A 22,611-nucleotide genomic window follows, 5' to 3' on the forward strand; every position below is an offset into this window, starting at 1 on the left:
TTTAAAGAACTGCGAAATGCCAATATTAGTATCTAATTATTTAGAGTTTTTACTTAAAATGGTAGGTGGTTTGGCTCCTACTTAAAGCAATTAACTACTTTATTAACAATACGCTCTTAATTCTAGGGAGGTGACAATCAGCTGTGCAACAGCTGAGCACTTACATCAACACTTATGAAACAGGGTCAGGGCCTACCAGGCTCTGAAACATCTGGCAACATAAAAGGTTTCCCGAATACACCATGACTAAAAACTGCAGAATCCAGCACATAGGAATCCACGGTGTCTCTGACCCAATTGCCTTTGCATTGTATGACTTACGCCAGCCCTGGTTCTGAGCATGTGTGCCCTGCATTGTGCCTGTTCACACTGTTCAACAACAAGGAGGGTTTCAAGAAGCGTCTTGGTTAAAACTTGAGACTGCATGTTATAAACTATAGTGATTTTTACAAAGTTTTTGTTCTTACTAAAATGTAATAGCTGTATGGAAAACTGTGATTTGTATGGAATAGTTGTATGGAAAAGTACGGAAAACAGTGTTTTTGTATTTTTCTATTGCCATTCCACAGCAAGTATCAAACTATTGCATCTTTGGTATGTATTACATTTGAGTATTTGATTTTAAAATTTGCTGTTTAAGCCATTGATCAGTTTCATTAAAAAAAATCTTTTGGCTTGGAATTAAAATAGAATTTCTAAAAATTTTTGAAATGGTTCTAAATGCTTGTACTATGTATTTTATGCAAAAAGTGTTCTCTGTATTGACAATTATAAAATCAAAAATTAATTAAATCTAAAGGATAATGAAGATGTTCTATGTCTTCCCTTATCAAACACTCAACGAAGACTTACTTTTTAACATAAAAATAAACAAGCACATATATCCCAAAAGGATGTAAATTTGCTTTGCTCTTTAAAAAATGGTGAAATCACATGTACACCAAAGTGTCATTCTAACATAAATTTCATCATGATTTTTCTAAAATCAATGAATATTAGTTGTACTCACCTAATATATACCTACACCAGGGTGGTGAGAGTTTCTTAGGTGAAGAGGTTGAGAGCAGGAAAAGTTTAGGAAGTCCAGTTTGAGATGAAGCATGTGTGCTTCCTGGGGGGTTTTTGTCTGTGCTTTTTCTTCTCTATACTTTCCAATTCCCAGATTCATGAGTTTATGTAACGTATCTAGATGCCTTTGTAAGTATCCAGGCTCATAACTTTTCTTTCAAACTAATCATTCTGTGCAGGTGAAGTTCTGGCACTGATAAAGACACCCTGGCTGGGACCTCTCACAGTGTCACTCCATTGTACCAGACTTCACTCAGGACTAGTGTGTCCACAACATCCATTTTGTTTATCACCAAAATGATCACCGTATTAAACACCTCACTGCTACCAGAATGATGGTGTCCTTGACTTATAAAAATTACAATTATGTACAGTTCCCTGATGGGTCATGCCCTTCAGATAGAGGACCAAATACCTCACTGAGGAGGAGTTATTGTACTATGGTTTCAGCTACATATTACCTGACAATTTGATTCCAGGTCCCACCATCCTTCTGAGCTGGCCATACCAGTCTGTGTGGTATCTTGTGGAATACACCAAACACACACTAAGCCATTTTGACAGCCACTTAAAAAGAAAATAACAAAAGAAGAATATATTAAATGAAAATCTAAAAGTATGCTCTTTATTTCTCTTAGGTAATTTTATGGCGTTACACATTATAAAACAGTAATAGTAAACAGAAATTACTGAGAAGTAATACTACTGCAAGTAACAGTCTACACTTCCATAAAAACCAACACACAAATTTATACAAATTTATAACATACGTGGCCATCAGTAACTGCATCTTGGATCCTTTCCCTGGAAGGCCGCACCAGGCGATGCCATTTACAGTGGATGGATGGCAGAGCGAATGCAGACAGCGCCAGCATTCTGAAACAGGCCCCCAGAGTTTCACATTTTCTTCTTTGGCACATGTCATAAGAATATGGCCTGTCGGGTCCCATTTCATACTAACAAGAGTCTCCTTAAAATGGTAGGGAAAAAATCAGAGTAATACTCGCTTCATAGTGGGTACTTTATATTCATTAGTTTGTGGATGGTACTTTGATAACTCAATTGCTTTAAAATCAAGACCTTTTACACGAATCAGATTATTTCCGTATAATTCCTAGCCCTAATCAGCCCCTTCTTTAAATACAGTCTACATTACGTAGAAGCTGAATAAATGTCAAGTGTATAAATAATGCAAACGCGGCTCTGGAAAGATGCAGTGCCTTTCTTCTGCGTGTGTGTACTGAATAAATGTCAAGTGTATAAATAATGTAGACGCGGCTCTGGAAAGATGCAGCGCCTTTCTTCTGCGTGTGTGTACTGCATAAGTGTCAAGTGTATAAATAATGCAGACGCGGCTCTGGAAAGATGCAGCGCCTTTCTTCTGCGTGTGTGTACTGAATAAATGTCAAGTGTATAAATAATGCAGACGCGGCTCTGGAAAGATGCAGCGCCTTTCTTCTGCGTGTGTGTACTGCATAAGTGTCAAGTGTATAAATAATGCAGACGCGGCTCTGAAAAGATGCAGCGCCTTTCTTCTGCGTGTGTGTACTGCATTACTTTATTGACTGGTAACCACTACAATGTGAAAATGACAGAAACAAACAAATAAAAGCAATATCTACCCCAAATTAGTGAGAATCCTTATGAGAGCCAAGGCCATGGTTTGTGTTTCTATGTTCTGATCACTGTGCTTTTCTTCTAATTTTTTAATGATTTTAATTTATGCATGTGAGTATTTTGCCTCCCTGCATGTCTGTGCACTATGTGCATATCTAGTGCATGCAGAAGCCAGAAGAGAGCACAGGAACCCTGGGAACTGGAGTTAAGATGGCTGTGAGCTGCCGCAGTAAATGTCAGAAACTGGACCTGGGTCCTTGGGCAGCCTAGCCAGTGCTCGAAGACTTTGAACCATCTCTGTCACCTGCTTGGGTGGCCATGTAAACTCCAGGAATGAAAATCTCTGGGGAACCACCTTTGCATCAGTGAAAGTTCTGGCATTAAGGGAGACACTAGACAGGGGATATTTCAAGGGCGCTCCCATTTAACTCTCTTTGTAGCTTGATTTAAAAAAATTTTTTTTTTCTATGTGAACACATGGCACAAAGACTTTGTGTAACAATATAACATTAAATCATAAATGACCAAGGCAAAATATCTTCGAAGAAACCATTTCCAAACAAAACTACAAAAAAAAAAAAAAAAGCAGCTATCAAGATTTCTTTACCTTATGTGCATCAATGAGAACAATGCCTCCTTTCTCGAGTGGGTCCTTTGTTCCCATTAATAATTTTCCATCAAAATATCCTACTGCAAACGGTCTATCTTCACTGAACCAAGCAATGCAAGTGACAGACACTACCATGATAAAAACACAAGAAGAAAAGAGATTTTTCATTATCTAGAAACCTCACTAGATGCTTTGAAAAACATCTGTACTTCTATCAGCATAGCAAGAAAACTTCCACACAGCTAACAAATTACAGCTTCAGCACAGAGCCAATGTAATCCACCTTAAGAATGTCATTTATGAGTGAAAGAAATGACCTCACTTTTAACATTTCTTTCTTTCCCAGAAGGTTGTTAAAAGAAAAGAAGGAAGGAAGGAAGGAAGGAAGGAAGGAAGGAAGGAAGGAAGGAAGGGAGGGAGGGAGGGAGGGAGGGAAGGGAGGGAGGGGGGAGGGAGGGAGGAAGGGAGAAAGGAAGGAAGGAAGGGAGGGAGGGAGGGAGGGAGGGAGGGAGGAAGGAAGGAAGGAAGCAAGGAAGGAAGGAAGGAAAGAAGGAAGTGCCTTAGTATTAAGGCAGTACATCAGGTCCTTCTCTTTCCCAAGAGAAGTCTCTTGGGAAAGAGAAGGACCTGGTGTATGACCTACTATGTAGGTGTAGGACCTACTATGAATCTGAGAACTGAAGCAGCATCAGCCATAGGAAATCACCCACTCACTTCCTGTGAGATCCTAGTCAGTATTCTCGGGCTCTCAGGGCTGTCCACCCTAGCCTCTAACCACCACTGCTTTTCTGTAAGGCTGGGAAGTAGGAAATAGAACCTAGAGGCCAGAATGTGAAGGGGGCAGTGGGAAGGGGAGGATGAACAGATAAAATTGTACTTCTAAACCTTTCAAAACTTTCTAACTTTTGAACCCTATGAAGTTATCAAATTTTTAAAAGTGGATTGTAAGAAGTCCAAAACCACCCGCCATGGTGGCAAACACCTTTAATCCCAGCACTCGGGAGGCAGAGACAGGTAGATCTCTGTTTGAGGCCAGCCAGTGAGTTAGTTCTAGGGCAGCCAGGGGTGTTACACAAAGAAACCCTGTTTCAAAAAGCCAAAAACCAACTAACTAACCAAAACAAAAGAATCAAACAAAAAACTCAGAAAACAAAAACAAAACCTAACAAACAAATCTCCTGTCAAACAGAGTACCATATAAATCAGCACTATGACCTCTGAATTACTCAACTCCACCCAAATAACTGATAAAAACTGCTAGTAAGACATGCACTTACTCAAAGGTACTCAGTAAAGAAAAAACTCATCTGCTGAGTCTAGGAACCTTCCTCTTCCACCTTCCCTTTCACTTACTTGTTAACAATTTGTTCTACCAACGATTTTTCTCTTCCTCTACAACTCTTAACTTTTAAGGGATATTTGGATCCTGTTATGTTAAATCATTCACATAAAGGACAAACGACTAATATGGTGTAACTAAGAGAAATTTCCCTTTGACAGAGAGACACAGAGGAGGGAGAGAAACATTTCAATTCAGTAATTAATTAAAGTCAAATATGTAGTGGAAATATTAGAAACAATGCCAAAAGTAACATTCACTCAGCATTTATATTCAACCAAAACCCTTTTTGTCTTTTTGTCTACTCTCTTGAATAGTATAACTTCTTACCATCCTTTCGATAGCAGTGTTCCAGTTCTCGGCGCTGCATAGTGGACACATCAACAACTTCAATCAGTCCTAGAGACCCGTCCATCCGTCCCACCAGCAGTAACTCTGAAGATTCTCCTGACCAGGCTGTGGCTGGACCTTCTTCTGGCCAAGCCAGGGCAGACACCCAGTGAGGCTGAATATCTACTAATCCTTTCCCTCCTACAGAGAGAGAAATAAAAATGTTAACTCACACTTATTTAACTCGTGCCAGGGGTGGTGGCACACACCTTTAATTCTAGCAATCAAGATAGGTAGATCTCTGTGAGCTTAAGGCCACTCTGGTCTCCCCATGGCATATCAATATAGATATAGATTAGATATAGAGACAGACAGACAGACCGAACAATTGATCCCTGGCTGGCATGGAATTCAGTGAGGGATAGATATGTCCCTCAAAACGTATTTCTCAATCTCTCTCTGTGTGTATCTATCTGGAGACCCTTGTTGCAGTTGATCAGGAACTACTATATGGTTAAGCGTTAGCTGCTTGCCCCATAGGATCCTTGTCCTAGGAGCAGAGTCTTACATACTTAGGATGACACTGTGTGAACCTTGCCTCTCAAATTGTCCCTGATTGGATAATAAAAGTTGCTGACAGCTTATAGTTGGGCAGAAAGAGAAGGGAAGGTGGGACTTCCTGGGAGAAAGGAAGGAACTCTGAGGAAAGAAAAAAACTTTTACCAGGAGACAGACATGACTATGGGCCTGGAAGGTATAGCTATCCACATGGCTGGATGGGGCAAGTGGCTGGGTTAACTTAGATGATCTAGCTGAAAGTCTACCCAGCTCAGGCCTAAGCTTTGAAATATTAAAAGGTCTTGGTGTCTTTATTTATATGGATTAAGGGTCACCAGTGTCATACAACAGAACCTGTCTCCAAAAATAAGAATAAACAGAAAGTTCAAAAAAGAACAAGAGAAAAATATTATTAGCTAATACACCCAATGGAGCCTCCAATTCACAATAGTCTGTGAATCTAAAGGCCTGTGAAAACAAGATCTTTTATTCATGTCTTACACATCATTCAAGTCAACAGTCTTTTATGTACCTACTTATATAACAAAGTACTTCTATAGAAGACAGAATAAAAATAAATACACTTAATAGAAAACGGAAAACACTTAAGTGCTTTCCTATTGCTGGCAAAGTGGCACATGTTTCTTTTCCAGGACACTGGGAGAAGGCTGAAGGCAACATCACTAAGATACTTCTGCTTTTGGTTTACTTGTTTTTGACACAAGCCTCACTCTGTAGCCCGTACTGACCTCCAACACTCAGCAATCCCCCTGCCTCTGCCTCCTAAGTACTGAAATTCCATGGGCCAGTATGCTCAGTGACTGTTAATAATTACTGAAAACCCAAATGATGAGTAATTCACCTATGGCTAAGACTAGCTGCTCTTCTACTATGTGAATGACAACAGTCACTTCTTAACTATGTAAGAATAAGCAAATGCTAGTAAATCCAAAGTTACAGCAGCATTTTTTTTCCCAGAGAGGTACAATACAAAAGGGTGACTGAGATAGCTTTGTGGGTAAAGGCACTTGCTGCTAAGTCTAATAACCTAAGTTCAATCCTTGGGATCCACATGGTGGAAGGAGAAAACCAACCTCAAGTTATTCTCCAACACATTCACCATGCCATATGCATACACCTAAATAAATTAACAAACAAATAAATATAAAAACACCTAACAGAATTTTTTTTATCTCTGAAAGAAACATAAATAATAGAGCTATTTCAAGTGACTAAAAATTACAGAGCTTAAAATCCAGTAACTACTACTTCTCTCAAAGACTATTTCCTGCTGTATTAAAAGAAATTTTGGTTTACAAAAGTAGGTAACTAACACTCCCAGGAAGTGTATCCTGTGCAGTATTTTCATAGCTTTTCAACAGTTCATGGATTTCCAGGTAAAGCGAAGCCACTGCTTAGCCTCCAAGAGTAAGTGAGAGGAAGGCTGAGCCATACCCACTCCACTTGCACGACTCTTACCATTAACTTGCCAAATGTTTACCATCTTCTCCAAAGCCCCAGCTAGGTATTTGCCACTGATACTCCAGGAAACAGGTGAGAAGCTTGGGTCGCTGGGTGATCCAAGGCTTTCCTCAGCATCCCCTTCCCTAAAATGCAACAGATGAGTATATGGTTTCCATCCCCATTTCTAAATTATTAAGCTAGATTTCAAACTTTGAAGTAAGGGTGAATACAGACTAATTATCATAGGATATTCTTGGTCAGCAGTATTTGCCGTCACGGAGATGTCAACTATGAAAGAATGATGCTTCAACTACTCATAACTAGGATAGAATTTGTCAGCAGAGACATTCAGAATTGTTCTGGGTTGTAGACAGTTACCAGAGTATACTGATTTCTCTATGCCAAATTTATACAAAATGTTTCAGAAAATAAATACCCACAGGAAAGAACTGAGCTTCACCAAAGTCACTGTTGGTGTGACACAAATTAATACAGCCATTACGAAAATTAGTTTGGAGAGTTCTCAAAAATTAAAAACATAACTATCATATATACACTGAGAACTCTACTATTAGGATATTTGTACTCACATATTTATTACTATTTTTTAACTGTAACAAAAAAATTGGAAACCATCTAGCTGTCTTATCAACAGATGAATGTGTAATAAAATTTTGTTGTATATATGAAATGAAATAATACTCAGTTATAAATAAAAACATAATGCAAAATTTGTAGAAAAATGTACTTAGAATGTAAAATACCAAGTGAGGTCACACAATCTCATAAAAAAACAACACATGATCTTCCTCATTTGTCAATTCTAGCCAATAACATATGTATATGCAAACAAATGTATGTGTAGGCATAATATAATCTGTAGAAAAAAAAAAACACAAAAGAGGCTAAATACTAGGATGTGAGGAAGGACTAAAAGTGGGTAATGGACACGAGTTACACAAGCGGGTATAAAGCCAATTGTATTTTATTTCTAACTTTTGTGGAGTTTCTGTTTTTCATGGTAACAAGCAAATAAAAATATATTTAATAGTGTTAGTGTAAAATCTAGCACAACATTTCCCAGCTGCCATTCTAAGTGGGAAGTTCAATGGGATGCATACACTTTGGGCTTTGTTAACTTCAATGTGATTTTTTTTTATTTGAAAGTTTTTTTATAATAAAAAATTGTTAAATCAATTAAAAAAAATTAAAGAAATACTTAAAGCTAGATACAGTACTATAAGAGTGCAACACGCTGATATAAAAGCAATTTACTCTACTTCACAAAAAACTACTGAAGAGTGATAAAACAGTATACTAATTTTGATAGTATGTCAAAATTATATTTGATTATATTATATATTTGAGAAAACTTATATATAAGTTATATATAACTATATATAATTATTCATATTAAAATATGCTACATATAAATATATTTGTATATTTATAAAAATATATAAATTACATATTTAATATAACTAAAAATGTATTTCCTAGTAAGGCCCTATTCTAATTTTTTGTAAGCCTAAATAGAGTATAAGGATTTATTTCCTGAATTACTACTATGAAAAGTTAAACATACTCTGTGGAGACTTAGCAAAATCTTACAGTCTTACTGAGAATGGCTAATTAGCATAAACAAGTGAGGCCCGTGGAGCCCGCCTCCACTTCCCGCCAGTGGAACAAGCACTTACAGTCTACTGAACACACAGGTCTGCTGCAGAGAGTACTGCTTCTTGGTCACATTCCACACTCGAATAGTGCCATCGTTGCCACTGGTAGCCAACAGGCCTTTTTTATTACACCAAACACATGTCATTACCTAGAAAAATTAAAACAGATAAGCTAAGCCAAGTTTGGATTTAAAGGACTCCATCATTTGACGTTCTATAAAAGTTGTCTACCATGAAACTGTAAATACATCCATGATTGTGATTCAATATACGTGGTTTCATTTTCTCAATGCCTTGTAAAATACCTATTTAGAGTACAGCTTTAAAGTACTCTTCCAAGCTCCTTCAAATTATTTAAGGCCTATTAAAATCTTTTTTATACACTTTTATTTTATTTGTTATCATTTCTATATGTGTATATGGGAGAGAACACACATGCCACAAGTGAACAAGTGGCAGTCACATTTCGGGGGGTGGGGTGTCAGTTCTCTTCTCTACTGTGGGTTCCCTTTGGATCACATCAGGCTTGGATGGTAAGCATTTTACCCAATGTATGTGTATAAGAAAAAGATACACAGAAAAGAGACACCAAGACCTACGCTCTCAGCAGTCAGACAGGTAATCAACACACCTTATGCTCAAAATACATACTCTATTTTGATGAGCCTCCAACTTGATAACAGAGCATTTTCTAAGATCTCCTCCCATGTCAGCGAGTGTCTGTGGAGCAGTCTGGTTGTCACGGTCATGAGCAGCAAGAGTACGTACAAGCTGTTGAGCAGCCCATTGCCTGTGCTGTGAGGACAGCCTAGAGGAGAGGCAGCAGGCTGCCAGGGCATTAGCCAGCTCCAGAGGGCCTACAGCAGAAGGATCATAGGAAGGATGGGCATGCAATTGGGCAATAAAACCTGCTTAGACAAAACAATGAAATGATGCCCAGGTGAGAGTTGGTAGTGATGAACAAACAAAAATGGGTTAACCCATTTCTCTTATAAATTAGCTCTTTTGTAAGCAATTTTACTATGCTTATAAAATACAAAGTATTTATTTCACATCAAATTCTATAATAAGTCTGATCTACTACAAATTAACATTTTATTATACAGCAGTAAACAGTCCCTGCTCTAAGGATTGAGACTGGGAATACAGCAAACATTTTCTGGCCTATGCAAAGGCAATGGGCCCTTAAGAATAACTAGCTAGTGCCTGCTGCTTAACAGGGACATAACTGGAGTTATGGCTCAGCGACAGAGCGCATGCTCAGAACACACAAGGTCTTAGACTCCAATACTCAGCACCAAAGAAATAATTCTAGAAACTGGATCTTAATAGCTAGTAAAAGAACTACACCAAGAGATCCTAAAGCTCATCAACCTCAGCTAAATGTTCGTGATTAGAATGAAGATTAAAGGGTAACTTAAGCTGTACTTTCAAAGCGTTATCTTCAATACTATCTCTCCTTAAATTGTATTAAAGAGCCCTACCATGTAAGTTGATTCAAGCCATTATCTGTAACTACACTAAGTGATATATTTTCTAATATTTATTTCAATGTCTGTGCAAACTGTAATTCCAGTGCTTAAGAGACACAAGAGGAGTGCAGGTATGAGGACAACCTGGGACTACAGTTAGGCCCTGTCTCAGAAAACCAGGTTATCTCTAATTCTTTTTACATTACATTACAATTCTTTTTACATTACACACAATGCAAAACCACACTCTTAAGACATGAACTAAATCAATTAGAAGACTGTACTCAAACAGTATGAAACCTACCTTTCTTTTCTATTTCTGACTTATCATAATTAGGTCTCAGTTTGGCCCCTTTGTCTGCCAATAATGCCACAAGGGCCTGAGTTACAACAAAGTTTGGGGAGGTAACAAGCTTATTTTCTTCAGCAATTCCACGGAGAAAGCTGGGGAGAAACTTCCGCTGAATTGGATCATCAACTGTGGTGAGATTGACACCTGTTGCAGCAGAAATCAAGTTCTGAAGAGGCAATCAGGACAAATAGTTTATTTTTTACATATTATTGGAACAAAAAGGCTAATTTCAAATGTTCTTTAAGAATCTCCAGGATAGAGTGCAGGAATTGCTGAAGCGGCCTTACCTGTGTACACAGCTGCACCAGCAGCTTTGCAGCACTTGGAGTATTTGATGCCAGGCACCCCACCGCTGTGCTTAGGTAGGCCAGGCAGGAAATGGGCTTGCTGGCCTTGCTGTGCCCACCTCGTGAGCGCTCTGAGGTGCTGGCCACGGCAGAGGGGCTGGTGGAAAGCCCAGCTCTCCCTGCTGCAGCTAAGCACATTAACCGAACCAGCGTGCGGATATCTGTTAACCCCAGAGATTCAAGGCCAGCAGCCAGGCTACAACTGGAACCACTGTCAGACAAAGAAAACAAGTTTCTTTATAAATTCCCTTTTTATTTTTTTATTTTTAACGATTTATTATATATCCAGCGTTCTGCCTGCACGTACACCTGCAGGCCAGAAGAGGGCACCAGATCTCACATAGATGGCTGTGAGCCACCATGTGGTTGCTCGGAATTGAACTCAGGACCTCTGGAAGAGAAGCCAGCGCTCTTAACCTCTGAGCCATCTCTCCAGCCAAGAAAGCAGGTTTCTTAAGGAGCAACTGTGAACCCCACATACATACCATCCTCACCATAAACCCAAAACAAACAAAAGCTGTACCATCATTAATCACACATGTCCTTATATCAAAACATGATGTAAAATTGAAAAAGTCATGTAAACTTTTTCCTTTTTAGGAATATTGTAACCACTAAGAGTTATCACTAAATTGCTGGACTATGACTTTAGGACGGTCACAGAACCTACACTTTTAGTCTGGAAATCCCCAGGTAACCACTCTCTAGGTCAAGAAACAGAAAACTCCAGCAGCACCTCAAGGGGGCTCCTCACAGCCACTGTGCCTTCAGAAGTAACCACTGTCTCACGTCTAATCTTTATATAGTCCTGCAGAAACACTAGTTCACTCTTTAATTTCTACTTAGTACCAACTAAACAGCTCAATTCCCAGTTTCTGGAACAACAAAAAAGATACACAGCTGACGTTCTTACTAAATTGGCATTATTTCAACCTAAAAAGAACCAACTGAATAAATACCAATAATGACTAAGTCTAACCCAAATTCATTCAACGACATAACTGCAAGTTTTGAACGCTCTCTATCCCCGACCTGTGTGAATTCATCAGATGCTGGCTGCCTCACTTGGCACAGCAACACTCACCTGACGGAGAGAAGAGACAGTGCCCGCATGACCATGGTTCTCGCCAGAAGGACTTGAGCAGCAGCAGTCACCCTCCTTAAAGCCACAACTCGGTCATGAGGGTTTGCAAGGGCTGCTGCCTGCTCTCCTAATGTCACTCTTCCTGAGGAACTCTTTTCCACAGAGCCATGGCAACCTGAAAGCAGGATTTTGTTCAGTTCTCAACAAAGTAAGACTATTGACTTTGTGGACTATTGAATTTTTCCCCTCATTTTATGTAGGTTCTACTCTTCAAAGACATATAGCAAGACATGTGTTTTGTTCACCTAGAATTAGCAGAAAATTCCTTATTATGTTAAATATAAAAGATTTCTGAGTTAACAGAAGAAAATTTACATTAAATACAGGTTTGTTTTTCTTAATACTTTTTTATGTGTCACTTCTGATATTAACAGATATAGGAAAGGCATAGTTTTTTTAAAAAAAACATTTTTATTATATATATATATGAATATTTTGCCTGCAAGTATATATATATTTATGTGTGTGTGTGTGTGTGTGTGTGTGTACCATGAGTGTGCAGTGCCCAAGGAAGCAAAAAAAGATCATCAAATCCCTTGCATTGTAACTGGAGTTACAATGTGAACAGCCACGTAGGAACTGGGAACAGAACCCAGGATCGTCTGACAAGAGCAGCAAGTGCTCCCACCACTGATCCATTGCTTCAGCGCCAGGGAAGATACAAATAAAATATGCTTTGAGTACAAATAAAGAGCTGAGTCATTAATAGTGCCAATTTTTAAACTGTGATGTGTGTGGGAGGGTGTGCACATGTAAACTGGCCAGTCTAGACAAATCAATGAGCTCTGATTAGGTTCAATCAAAGACCCTGTCTCAAAAAAATAACATAGAGCAGGGCATGGTGGCGCCTGTAATCCCAGCACTCGGGGAGGCACAGGCAGGCAGATCTCTGTGCATTCAAGGTCAGCCTGGTCTACAAAGCAAGTCCAGGACAGCCAGGACTACACAGAAAAACCCTGTCTCAAAAAAAGAAACAATAAACAAACAAACAATAAGGTTGGAAAGAATAGAAAAAAAAAAAACCCTCCTGTTAAACCTCTGGCCTATACTCAGTGTCCCTCCCCCATCAACTCACTAAAGAGACTTGCTGGTGTGAGGTTAAACCATTATTTACCTAAGAAAAATATTAAAGCAGGCAATTAAATCAATGACAATCAGCCTTTCAGCTCACCAATTTGCATCAGAGTCTCTTCCATACTGTTGGTAGCTGTGACCATTGCCACTGATGCTCCCAGTGGGTCACTGTCAGGGAACTGAACTGGCTCTGGCACAATGCGCCGGTCATTTAAGCCAAGGGGTCCAGCAAGCAATTCAAATTCTTCTTCACCTGTAAGTTTTTCATCTTCATCAACATCTAACATGTCCCAGTCTTCTGGAATTCAAATAAATATATATCATGTGAATATAAACAGGGCATAGTTCTGCTAAGAATGGTTATTTTAACAAAAATCTAAAATGTTCAAGAAGTCAAAATCCAAAACCCATACCATGAACTATAGCACCATCTCCTGGAGACCTGAGCAACCTGCATTCCTGAGGCTTTTGAGACTACTCAAAAGGAAAGGAGTGGAATCAAAATCCACTGAAATCACTAGCAAATGTCACCACCAATCACAGAGGGCTCAACTAATAAACATCCAAGCCAATGAGGGTTCAAAAACAAACAAACAAACAAACAAAAACGCTCATCTCAATTTTGTATTTTTTTTCAACAATTAGTATGGTAAAAGTTTAAAATGTTACTTTTTTTTCCTATTCTGGAAAAAAACAAACAAACAAAAAAAAATTAAAAACAAAAAAACAAAAACCACCCCTGCAAACAAATTACCACTCTGTGGTAAAGCTGCCATTTCAGTTTGGGCTCTTTGTCCTGTGAAATGTTGTTATCAAGCGCACTAAGTAGTATGTACATAAACACAAACACACATGGTGGTAACGTTTAGTGGCAGATGGTAAGCAAGGAAGATACACAAAAATACATATAGAACAAGGAAGCTCTCAAAACAAACAACTACCTTCATACACACTGTCCTGCTTGCCAATTAGATCTGGAGCTTGTCCCTTGTACCTGCACCAAACATGAAGAACATCGTGTTTTTATATAAAGTTAGTACCCAAATGCAAATTAAGTCATTAGAATATTATAAGAGTTCATTAATAAAGCAGCAGAAAGTAAAAGTGTCTTGTGTTATGGGACAAATGAAGTAAAAACTGCAGTGTACGTATACATGCTTAAAGATCAATGGCTGCTTAACAAAACAAAGCAAAACAAAAACTGAGGAGATTTCTGGTCACCTCCAATAACTCTTTTAATCAAACTCTGTCCTAGGAAGTGTCAAAGATTTAATAGTTGCAGAACTAGAGGTCAAGTATATAAAGAGTCTCTTTTTTTCCTCAGAAGTTCATTTAAACAGAGCAGTCTATTTTTTTCATCAAGAAAAACATCTCAGTTAAGATATTGGAAAGTATTAATCTGAACTCTTGACCCTACACTTCTGAGGGTTAAAATGAGAACCCTGATCACAGCCTGCCAAGATGCTAACGGTTAACCCAGTCAAACTGCCATGAAAGGCCTGCAGCCATGTCACTATGCCTGGGGTCCCAACGGACCAAAATGGCCCCCAAATCTGCTAGAAATGGAATTCCATGACCTCCACAAGCTCTGTCCTCAATTCAGTCAAAATTAATTCTTTACATAAATAAAAAATACAGCTCCTATGTCTTAAGGAGATGCTCACATTAAAGGAGGCTGGCGTCTAGAGCACAATTTCAAGGTACCTTTCAGAGTTTGTGGTCTTGGTTTTGGTCTTCAGGGCTAGGTACTTCTCCCTGCAGCTGCCACACAGCAGGTAGTATGGATTTCCGCTCCCGCATTCACCACCAAACCAGCCATCCACATAGGAGCCATTGCTGCGGTAGCCTTGGCGGTTCGCACTGCGCCCGCAGCCGGGGTGGTTCCTCTTCATGTGCTGGTTGAAGCTGACAACGCTGCACTCACACAGCTCGCACACCACCACCTCTTCCCTGTCTTCAGACTCACAAACATGCTGCACAAAATGATTTCACATCAAACTACAGTCAACTCAGGGTAAAAGGGAGCCTATTTGTGACATAAAACTAGCTACTTTCTAATATCCTCTTATTAGAGGAAATTATATATTAATGCTACATAACTTTCTTTCAAATGAGAATTTAGATCACACAATGTAAAGGTGTTCTCTGCTCTTTTCTATTTGCTTAAGTTATAACATTAATATTACTCTACTGAAAAGAAAATGAATTCAATAATTTAAAGCTACCTCAAACCATTAAAAAAAATTCTCTAGTGAAAACTTTTTACCTAGCCATATAATAAAACCTATTTTCTGAGATGCTATTATGATTCATTATGTTATCAACCTAATCAAGTAGGTATGAGCTCACATATATGAGATTTTCACTATATAAATCTTCACTATAAAAATGTAATGCTAAATAGTGCATACACATAAACCCATGAACTTGATCCTGGATGTGGGGTATTTTAAGATCTGGGTAGTCACTGGTTCCCCTTACACTGACTAAATAGAAACTATGAAGGACAAGAGCATGCACTCAGATACGAATGTGATTAAAGCAACCATGTTAGATAACCCAGTAATATATACTAGGGCCTAATGTCAAGTTTTCAAATTTCTCTTCAACATCAGAATGAAGCATTACTACAATATGGCTCTAGTCATCTAGTCTGGGGAGAGAAGCAATAAATCAAACAGAGAAAGCAACAAGAAAGACTTTATCAGTTTGTAGGTATCAAAGCAATCCTCAAGCATTACATTCCCAAACCTCAGGAGGAGCTGTAAGGCTCTTTCAACTCTAGGCAAGGCTGCTGTTAGTAAGCTGTATGAACAGGAGGGCAGGAAAATAAGTCAGAGCAGCCCCCGCTGCAGTCACACACACCCAGGTAGGCCAATCCAGTACCTCTGGGATCCACATTCCCAGAATATCATTGTCACTGGTCAGGTCTTGTCCAAACATAGCTTCCATTGCTTCATCATCAAGATCAATTTCCAATTCCTCATCTAAATTAAAGTCATACAACGCCCCTGGGTCTTGCTGCAAAGATATTCCTTCTCTCCGACTTTGATTCCTGTGAGCCTGCACAGAGCGGTATAACCCCGCTCAGAACAAAACAAAAAAGGCATTTTATTTGCATGAAGAAATAACCCTGAGTACTTCGCCAGTTCTCAACTGCCACACATGTAGTAGAGAACCTACCTCAGCTACTTCTTTGGATTCCAAACCATACGCTTCAAATCACAACTATCACATGCTTCCTAATCTATAACACACGCTATCTCTCAGACTACTGATAAGTTTAAAGAAGATACTCCATACAAAAAGTTAAGAAGTTATATTGTTATTTATGTTACAAATATTATTAATTTGTTATAAATGTCAGCTGTTATTACTCTTCCAGGTTCATTCCCCCCACCCCAGGTTTAAATTTTATTAAATTAAAAGCAGTTGCTTGGTATGGTAGCACATGCCTGTAATTCCAGCATTTGTGAGGCAGGAAGCTAGCCTGGGTTTCATAGAGACCCTACCTCTAAAAGCCAAAAAAAAAAAAAAAAAAGAATACATCGCTGAAATATTCAAGGCTAGCTTCCTAAGAGAGGGCATGCTCACGGACGTCACATTAAAAGACCTGTTTCCAGTAGATGAACTCAGAAGACTTCCCAAATGCAATGGACCCACCACCTTCTTCTCAATTCCTACCTTCCCTTTAAGACCCCCATAGGTTCATTTTTTAAGATTCGGCCTCTCTTTATTTTCAAAAGAAGTTTCAAATTTCTTTCTCATGGTTCCCATAAATGATTGAATCATCACTTATGTTTTAATAATCAAATTCTTTTTAACAACAAATAATGTAGTTTCCAGCTTGGAAAATATATTTCCCTGTCGCTAGGGATATAGTTTAGTGGTAGAATACTTGCCTACCATGCATAAGGCCCTGAGTATGATCCCTAGCACTATGATGATGATGATGATGATGATGATGATGATAAAATAATGGAATAGAGATAGAGCTCTGCAGTGAAGTGTTTACCTAGGATGTGCAAGGCTCTGGGTTCAATTACTAGTACCATAAAAACCACACACACACAAAGAATATATTCCCATAACCCAAAGTAATCTTACAATTTACTAACGTATTGAGAGAATTTATTTTTGCTTCTCTAAGGGCCTAATGGTGAGGCTCTAAAGACCCAAGTATAACAGAAAAACCAGTGCCTGCCTTTGTGTGTATCCTGCCAGAAGCTTCTGACCACTGATGTTAAGAATTAAATATGCACCATCACTTCTCAAATTGTAACTGACTAAAAAAGCAGAGAGAAGCTACAAAATCTTTCAAAATATACAAGTGGTTACCATAAACGTTGATGCCTACAGGCAATTAAAGATAAACCTGTGAATGCATGCTATGGTATTAGTGAAATTATAGAGTACAAAATTATATGCAAACTGCTGTTCTAGTGGGGGGTAGCATCATTAGTTCACTTATTCTTTAGTTTGTATCTTCTTTAGTACTGCTTCTATGATTTTTAAATGACATCTTTTACCACGAGAGCGTTGTGAAAAATAATTACCTGCTCTTGCTAGCAATGTGCGAGCTGCTAAATCAAACTTGTGCCTTCTTGTTACTGCTGAGCGCCCTCGAGCTGGTGGTCCACTTCCAGAAGCTGCATTCTCTGTGTGATCTAGATTATCAGGGCTACAAAATCAAGAGCGAAGACAACACAACTTTTTAAAGTTCTCATGAAAAGAAAACAGAAGTACAAGCTTGTTTGTGGTATTGCCGTTTTTCACCAAATATCCTGAGAATAAAATAGTTTGTGCATGTTTGTGCGCGCACGAGAGAGCGCGCAAGGGAGTGTCTATGAGCATGTGCGTGGAGGTCAGAGGGACAACTTGGTGTTGTTTCTTAGCTACTGTTTTGGTTCCCCCCCCCAAAAAAAAAAAACAAAAACAAAAAAACAAACAAACAAAACAGGGTCTCTTAAAGCCCTGAAACTAACCAAGGAAGCTAGGCCAGCTGGCTGCTAGTGAATCCTGGGGATCCACTCATCTCTACCCATGGGAGGTGGGGGCTATGTATGTATGTGTGTATGTGTGTGTTGAGACAGGGTTTCACCATGTAACTAGCTCTGGCTAGCCTGGAAATTGCTATAGGTAGACCAGGCTGGCCTTGAACTCAGAGATCCACCTTTTCCTGAAGGGATTGAAGGTGTGTACCGCTATACCTGGCCATGCCTAGGTCTTTTAAAAAGGGTTCTGGGAAGCAAACTCTGGTTGCAAGTACTTTACCGACTGAGCTATCATCCCTTAAACAAGTTTTTAAGGCTTCAAAATTTTAAAATTAAAATTAAGACATTTTATAAAATACCATCATAACATATTTAGAAATTTTTTTTTTTGTTTGCTTGCCTTGCCATTCTCAATGTCTGCGGCTATAAAAGCATCCTATTAAAATAGACATGATTTGCATACAGTATTTTTGGTGGAAGACAGTTGCTGGGGACTAAACCCTGGGTATCGGGATACTAAAAGCATCTACCACTGAGCTATACCCTCAGCCTATGACAAAACTGAAATCTTTCATCCCTTGTGAAACCCTTTAGTTTTAGATATGCCATACACTGCTTCTTGGGCATTAATTTGGTCTGATTTTGAATTCTACCAACAGTAAAATGATGCTTAACTCATGTACAAGATCAAACAAGAAAAAAGAAAAAATCAAACAGGATCATAAATTGATATATGGCTAGTCTTTTGCCTAGAGTACAAAGGCTGGAATATAATCCCAAACCCTCACAACAAAAAACTAAAACAAAAAAAACCTTCAAACTAAATACTAAATGATTTAACACTTAACATCTGAAATGATTGAGAATCTGTGCCAAGGGGAAAACAGATACATCAAATTAAATTATGAAAATATTTATGGAACTTATAAAATGTTTTTCTGTTACGTTAAGACATAAGCCTTGATAACCTGCCCTTTTCTGGCTTCTATAGGCAATGGGCATGAATGTGGTGCATTGACACACATGAAGACAAAATATTTATACACATAAAATAAAAAATGTAAAATAAAAGAAAATATGGTTATAAGGTATGTAAAAGGAAAGTGACTGTAGGAGAAATTTTAGGACATTTTATTATATTTCATTATAGGATACATAAACTCTAGATATCTTTTCACAGCTTAAAAATCATATACTACTAGATAGTAAAAACTATAGGATTTTGAATATATCTATATCATTTGTATGTATTTATCTATCTATATTTGTATCTCTGTCTCTATATATGTATGTATGTATATATATATATACACACACGCACATACACACACACATATATATATCTGTGCTAGAGTACTTGCCTAACATTCATATAACTTTGGATTTGATTCCCAGCACTGAAGAAAACATTAAAATAAATGAAAATATGAATTCAATTTAAATGAAACAGAAAAGTTTATTCCTATGAAATTCTTTAATTATATCAGTTGGGTTTTGGGCTTTTCTGGCAGGGCTAAGGACTGAACTCAGGACCCTGTGCATACTATGCAAGCACTCTAGCACTGACAACCAAAACAACCAAAAAAATGCAAAACAAAACAATTTTTTTAGCCAATTGAATCAATTTCTAATATTAAAAATTCATAAACTTATAACTAAAATGCCAATCTTTTTATATTCTTTTAAAATTTACATAGCAGCAGAAGCATTTATGAAAAAAAGTGGCTTTAGTTGATGACACAAGAAACAGAAACAAAGAAGCTAGGATTTACTTTTCACTAAAGCCTTCCTCCATTTCAGCAGCATCGGCTGATGGTATGTCTCCTGGTGACTGCAAATAACAGGGATCATTTGACTTTCCACCACTCCCCAGAACTGCTGCTCCAAGTCTGGAGTCTGCTGTGCTGCTTGGCTGGGGCTCCTCTTCATCCTCATGCCCGGGGTGTTCTATCATCCACATAGCAAGAACAGTGATATTCTGGGCATCAGCCTCTCCTCGAGCACCTAGACAGGCACAAACAGTGACGGACACTGAATTTGGAGAAAGTAACCAATGTCTCATGTTACTAGTTCAAGAGTGTTTGTTCTAATGATTATATAATAGATCTGCTGTTTTAAAATCTTAAGAGGAGTGAGAAATGACTCAGCAGTTAAGAGCACTTACAGCTCTTCGAATGGATGCAAGTTCCATTCGAATACCCATGTCAGCCATCTCACAACAAACTCTAACCCCAGTTCCAGGGTCTCCAACGCCCCCTCTGGCCTCTGTAGTCACCTGCTTACACACATGTGCACACAAACAAAGTGTCTTTTGAAAAATCTTAACAACTTTAAACATGAAGGGGTACTGGATTTTGTCAAAGGCTTTTTCATCATCTAATGAGATGATCATGTGGTTTCTTTTTCTTTCAGTTTGTTTGTATGGTGGATTATGTTGATGGATTTTCATATGCTGAACCATCCCTACAGCTCGGGGATGAAGCCTGCTTGATTATGGTGGATGATATTTTTTATGTGGTTCTGGATTTGGTTTGCTCGTATTTTATTGAATGCTTTTGCATCTATGTTCATAAGAGAGATTGGGCTCAAATATCTTTATTTGTTGGGTCCTTGTGTAGTTTAGGTATCAAGGTGAATGTGGCTTCATAGAATGAATTTAGCAATGTTCTTTCTATTTCTATTTTGTGGAATAGTTTCAGGAATAGTGGTATTAGCTCTTTGAAAGTCTGGTAGAATTCTGTGCTGAAACCATCTGGCTTCTTTTGGTTGGGAGACTTTTAATGACTGCTCCTATTTCCTTAGGGGTTATAGGTCTATTTAAATTGTTTACCTGATTTTGATTTAACATTAGTAAATGTTATCAGGAAAATCATTTATTTTGTTTAAATTTTCCAATTTTGTGCTGCACAGGTTTTTGAAGTAAGATCTAATGATTCTTTGGATTTCCTCAATATCTATTGTTATGTCCCCTTTTCATCTCTGATTCTGCTAATTTGGATACTCTCCCTCTGTCTTTTAATTAGTTTGGCTAAGGATTTGTCTACCTCGTTGATTTTCTCTAAGAACCAGCTCTTGGTTTTGCTGATTTTTTGTATTGTCCTCTTTGTTTTTATTTTATTGATTTCAGCCCTAAGTTTGATATTTCCTGCCTCTGTTTACTCCTCTTGGGTATGTTTGCTTCTTTTTGTTCTAGAGCTTTCACATGAGCTTTTAAATTGCTAGTAAAATGCAGTACAGAGTTAAATGGAGAATTCACAACAGAGGAATCTCTAAAGGCCAAGAAGCACTTAAAGAAATGCTCAATGTCCTTAGTCATCAGAAGAATGCAAATCAAAACAACCCTGAGATTCCATAAAAAAAAAAACTCATGTGACAACACATGCTGGAGAGGATGTGGAGAAAGGGGAACCCTCCTCCATTGCTGGTGGAAGTGCAAATGTATACAACTGCTTTGAAAATCAATCTGGCGCTTTTTCAAAAAATTGGGAATAGTTCTACCTCAAGACACAGCTATACAACTCCTGGGCATATACCCAAAAGATGTCCCACCACACCACAAGGCTATTTGTTCAGCTATGTTCATAACAGCTTTACTCATAAGAGCCAGAAATTGGAAACAACCTAGATGTCCCTCATCTGAAGAACAGATTAAAAAAATGCATACTAAGTAGCAAGGAGGGCCCCAAAGAGGCTGTCTGAATGTCACTCAGAAGGGGAAACAGAATAGACAGCAGAAGTGGATGAAGAAAAGGAAATGGACAGGATTGGTGTAGGGAGGGAGACAGGGGTGGTGATCAGATGTGGGGAGAGCAGAGGCCCAGAGGTGAGAGAGCTGGGAGAGAGATGAACCAAGGTGGGGCCATCTCTGAGACAAGCTGGAGACCTGCGATAGGGAAGGCTCCTGAGAGGTTATGGGGATGACTTCTAGCAGGGGGGACACTAAGACTAAAGCGGCCACCTTCTAGCCAGGCAGGACTCCTAGTGCAGGGAGGGGAACACCAAGCCACTTACAAAACCTTTGACCCAAAATTTACCCTGCCTACAGGAAGTGCAGAGATAGAGAGAGAGCAGAGATTGAGGAAATGTCCAACCAATGACTGGCCCAACCTGAGACCCATCCCATGGTAGATAGCCAACCCCTGACACTACGAATGATATTCTGCTATGCTTGCACATAGGAGCCTTGCATAATTGTTTGAGAGGCTTACCCAGCAGCGGATTGAAACAGATGCTGAGACTCACAGCTAAACATGGGGCGGAGCTCGGGCAGTCTTGTAAAAGTGTGGAAGTAAGGAACCCAGAGGGCACAAGAACACTACAGGAGACCAATAGAGTCAACTAACGCAGGCGCTTACAGAGACTGAAGCATTAACTAAAGAACATACATGGTCTGGATCTAGGACCCCTGCACATCTATAACCCAATTGAAAGCTTGGTCATCATGTGGGTGCCCTAGCAAGTGGACTAGGGGTTGTTTCTGACATGGGCTTTGTGCCCTGCTTTTGGATCACTTCTTCATAGTGGGGCTGCCTTGCCTGGCCTCAGTCGAAGTGAATGTGCCCGGCC

At 38.8% G+C, this 22,611-nt stretch overlaps 1 protein-coding gene across 4 annotated transcripts in view; it reads right to left on the reverse strand.

The window, feature by feature from the left end:
- Herc1 (HECT and RLD domain containing E3 ubiquitin protein ligase family member 1) overlaps window positions 1-22,611 on the reverse strand; it is a 163,842-nt gene that overhangs the window by 30,846 nt on the left and 110,385 nt on the right. For 2 of the 4 annotated variants that reach the window (XM_060384853.1, XM_060384851.1), the window contains 16 exons: window positions 19,818-20,049; window positions 17,608-17,732; window positions 15,917-16,137; window positions 14,752-15,024; window positions 13,993-14,041; window positions 13,149-13,349; window positions 11,918-12,092; window positions 10,774-11,044; window positions 10,439-10,652; window positions 9,314-9,519; window positions 8,684-8,811; window positions 7,002-7,129; window positions 4,965-5,165; window positions 3,293-3,423; window positions 1,839-2,038; window positions 1,530-1,635 (listed from right to left, as the gene is read on the reverse strand). In XM_060384853.1, coding sequence (XP_060240836.1) covers window positions 1,530-1,635; window positions 1,839-2,038; window positions 3,293-3,423; window positions 4,965-5,165; window positions 7,002-7,129; window positions 8,684-8,811; window positions 9,314-9,519; window positions 10,439-10,652; window positions 10,774-11,044; window positions 11,918-12,092; window positions 13,149-13,349; window positions 13,993-14,041; window positions 14,752-15,024; window positions 15,917-16,137; window positions 17,608-17,732; window positions 19,818-20,049 — 2,861 coding nt within the window. Of the gene's footprint in view, window positions 1-1,529; window positions 1,636-1,838; window positions 2,039-3,292; window positions 3,424-4,964; window positions 5,166-7,001; window positions 7,130-8,683; window positions 8,812-9,313; window positions 9,571-10,438; window positions 10,653-10,773; window positions 11,045-11,917; window positions 12,093-13,148; window positions 13,350-13,992; window positions 14,042-14,751; window positions 15,025-15,916; window positions 16,138-17,607; window positions 17,733-19,817; window positions 20,050-22,611 lie in introns of all 4 variants that reach the window. The other 2 variants (XM_060384852.1, XM_060384850.1) reach the window with 2 other exon arrangements.

The sequence above is a fragment of the Meriones unguiculatus genome, chromosome 6 (genome assembly GCF_030254825.1).
Source record: "Meriones unguiculatus strain TT.TT164.6M chromosome 6, Bangor_MerUng_6.1, whole genome shotgun sequence".
NCBI lineage: Eukaryota > Metazoa > Chordata > Mammalia > Rodentia > Muridae > Meriones > Meriones unguiculatus.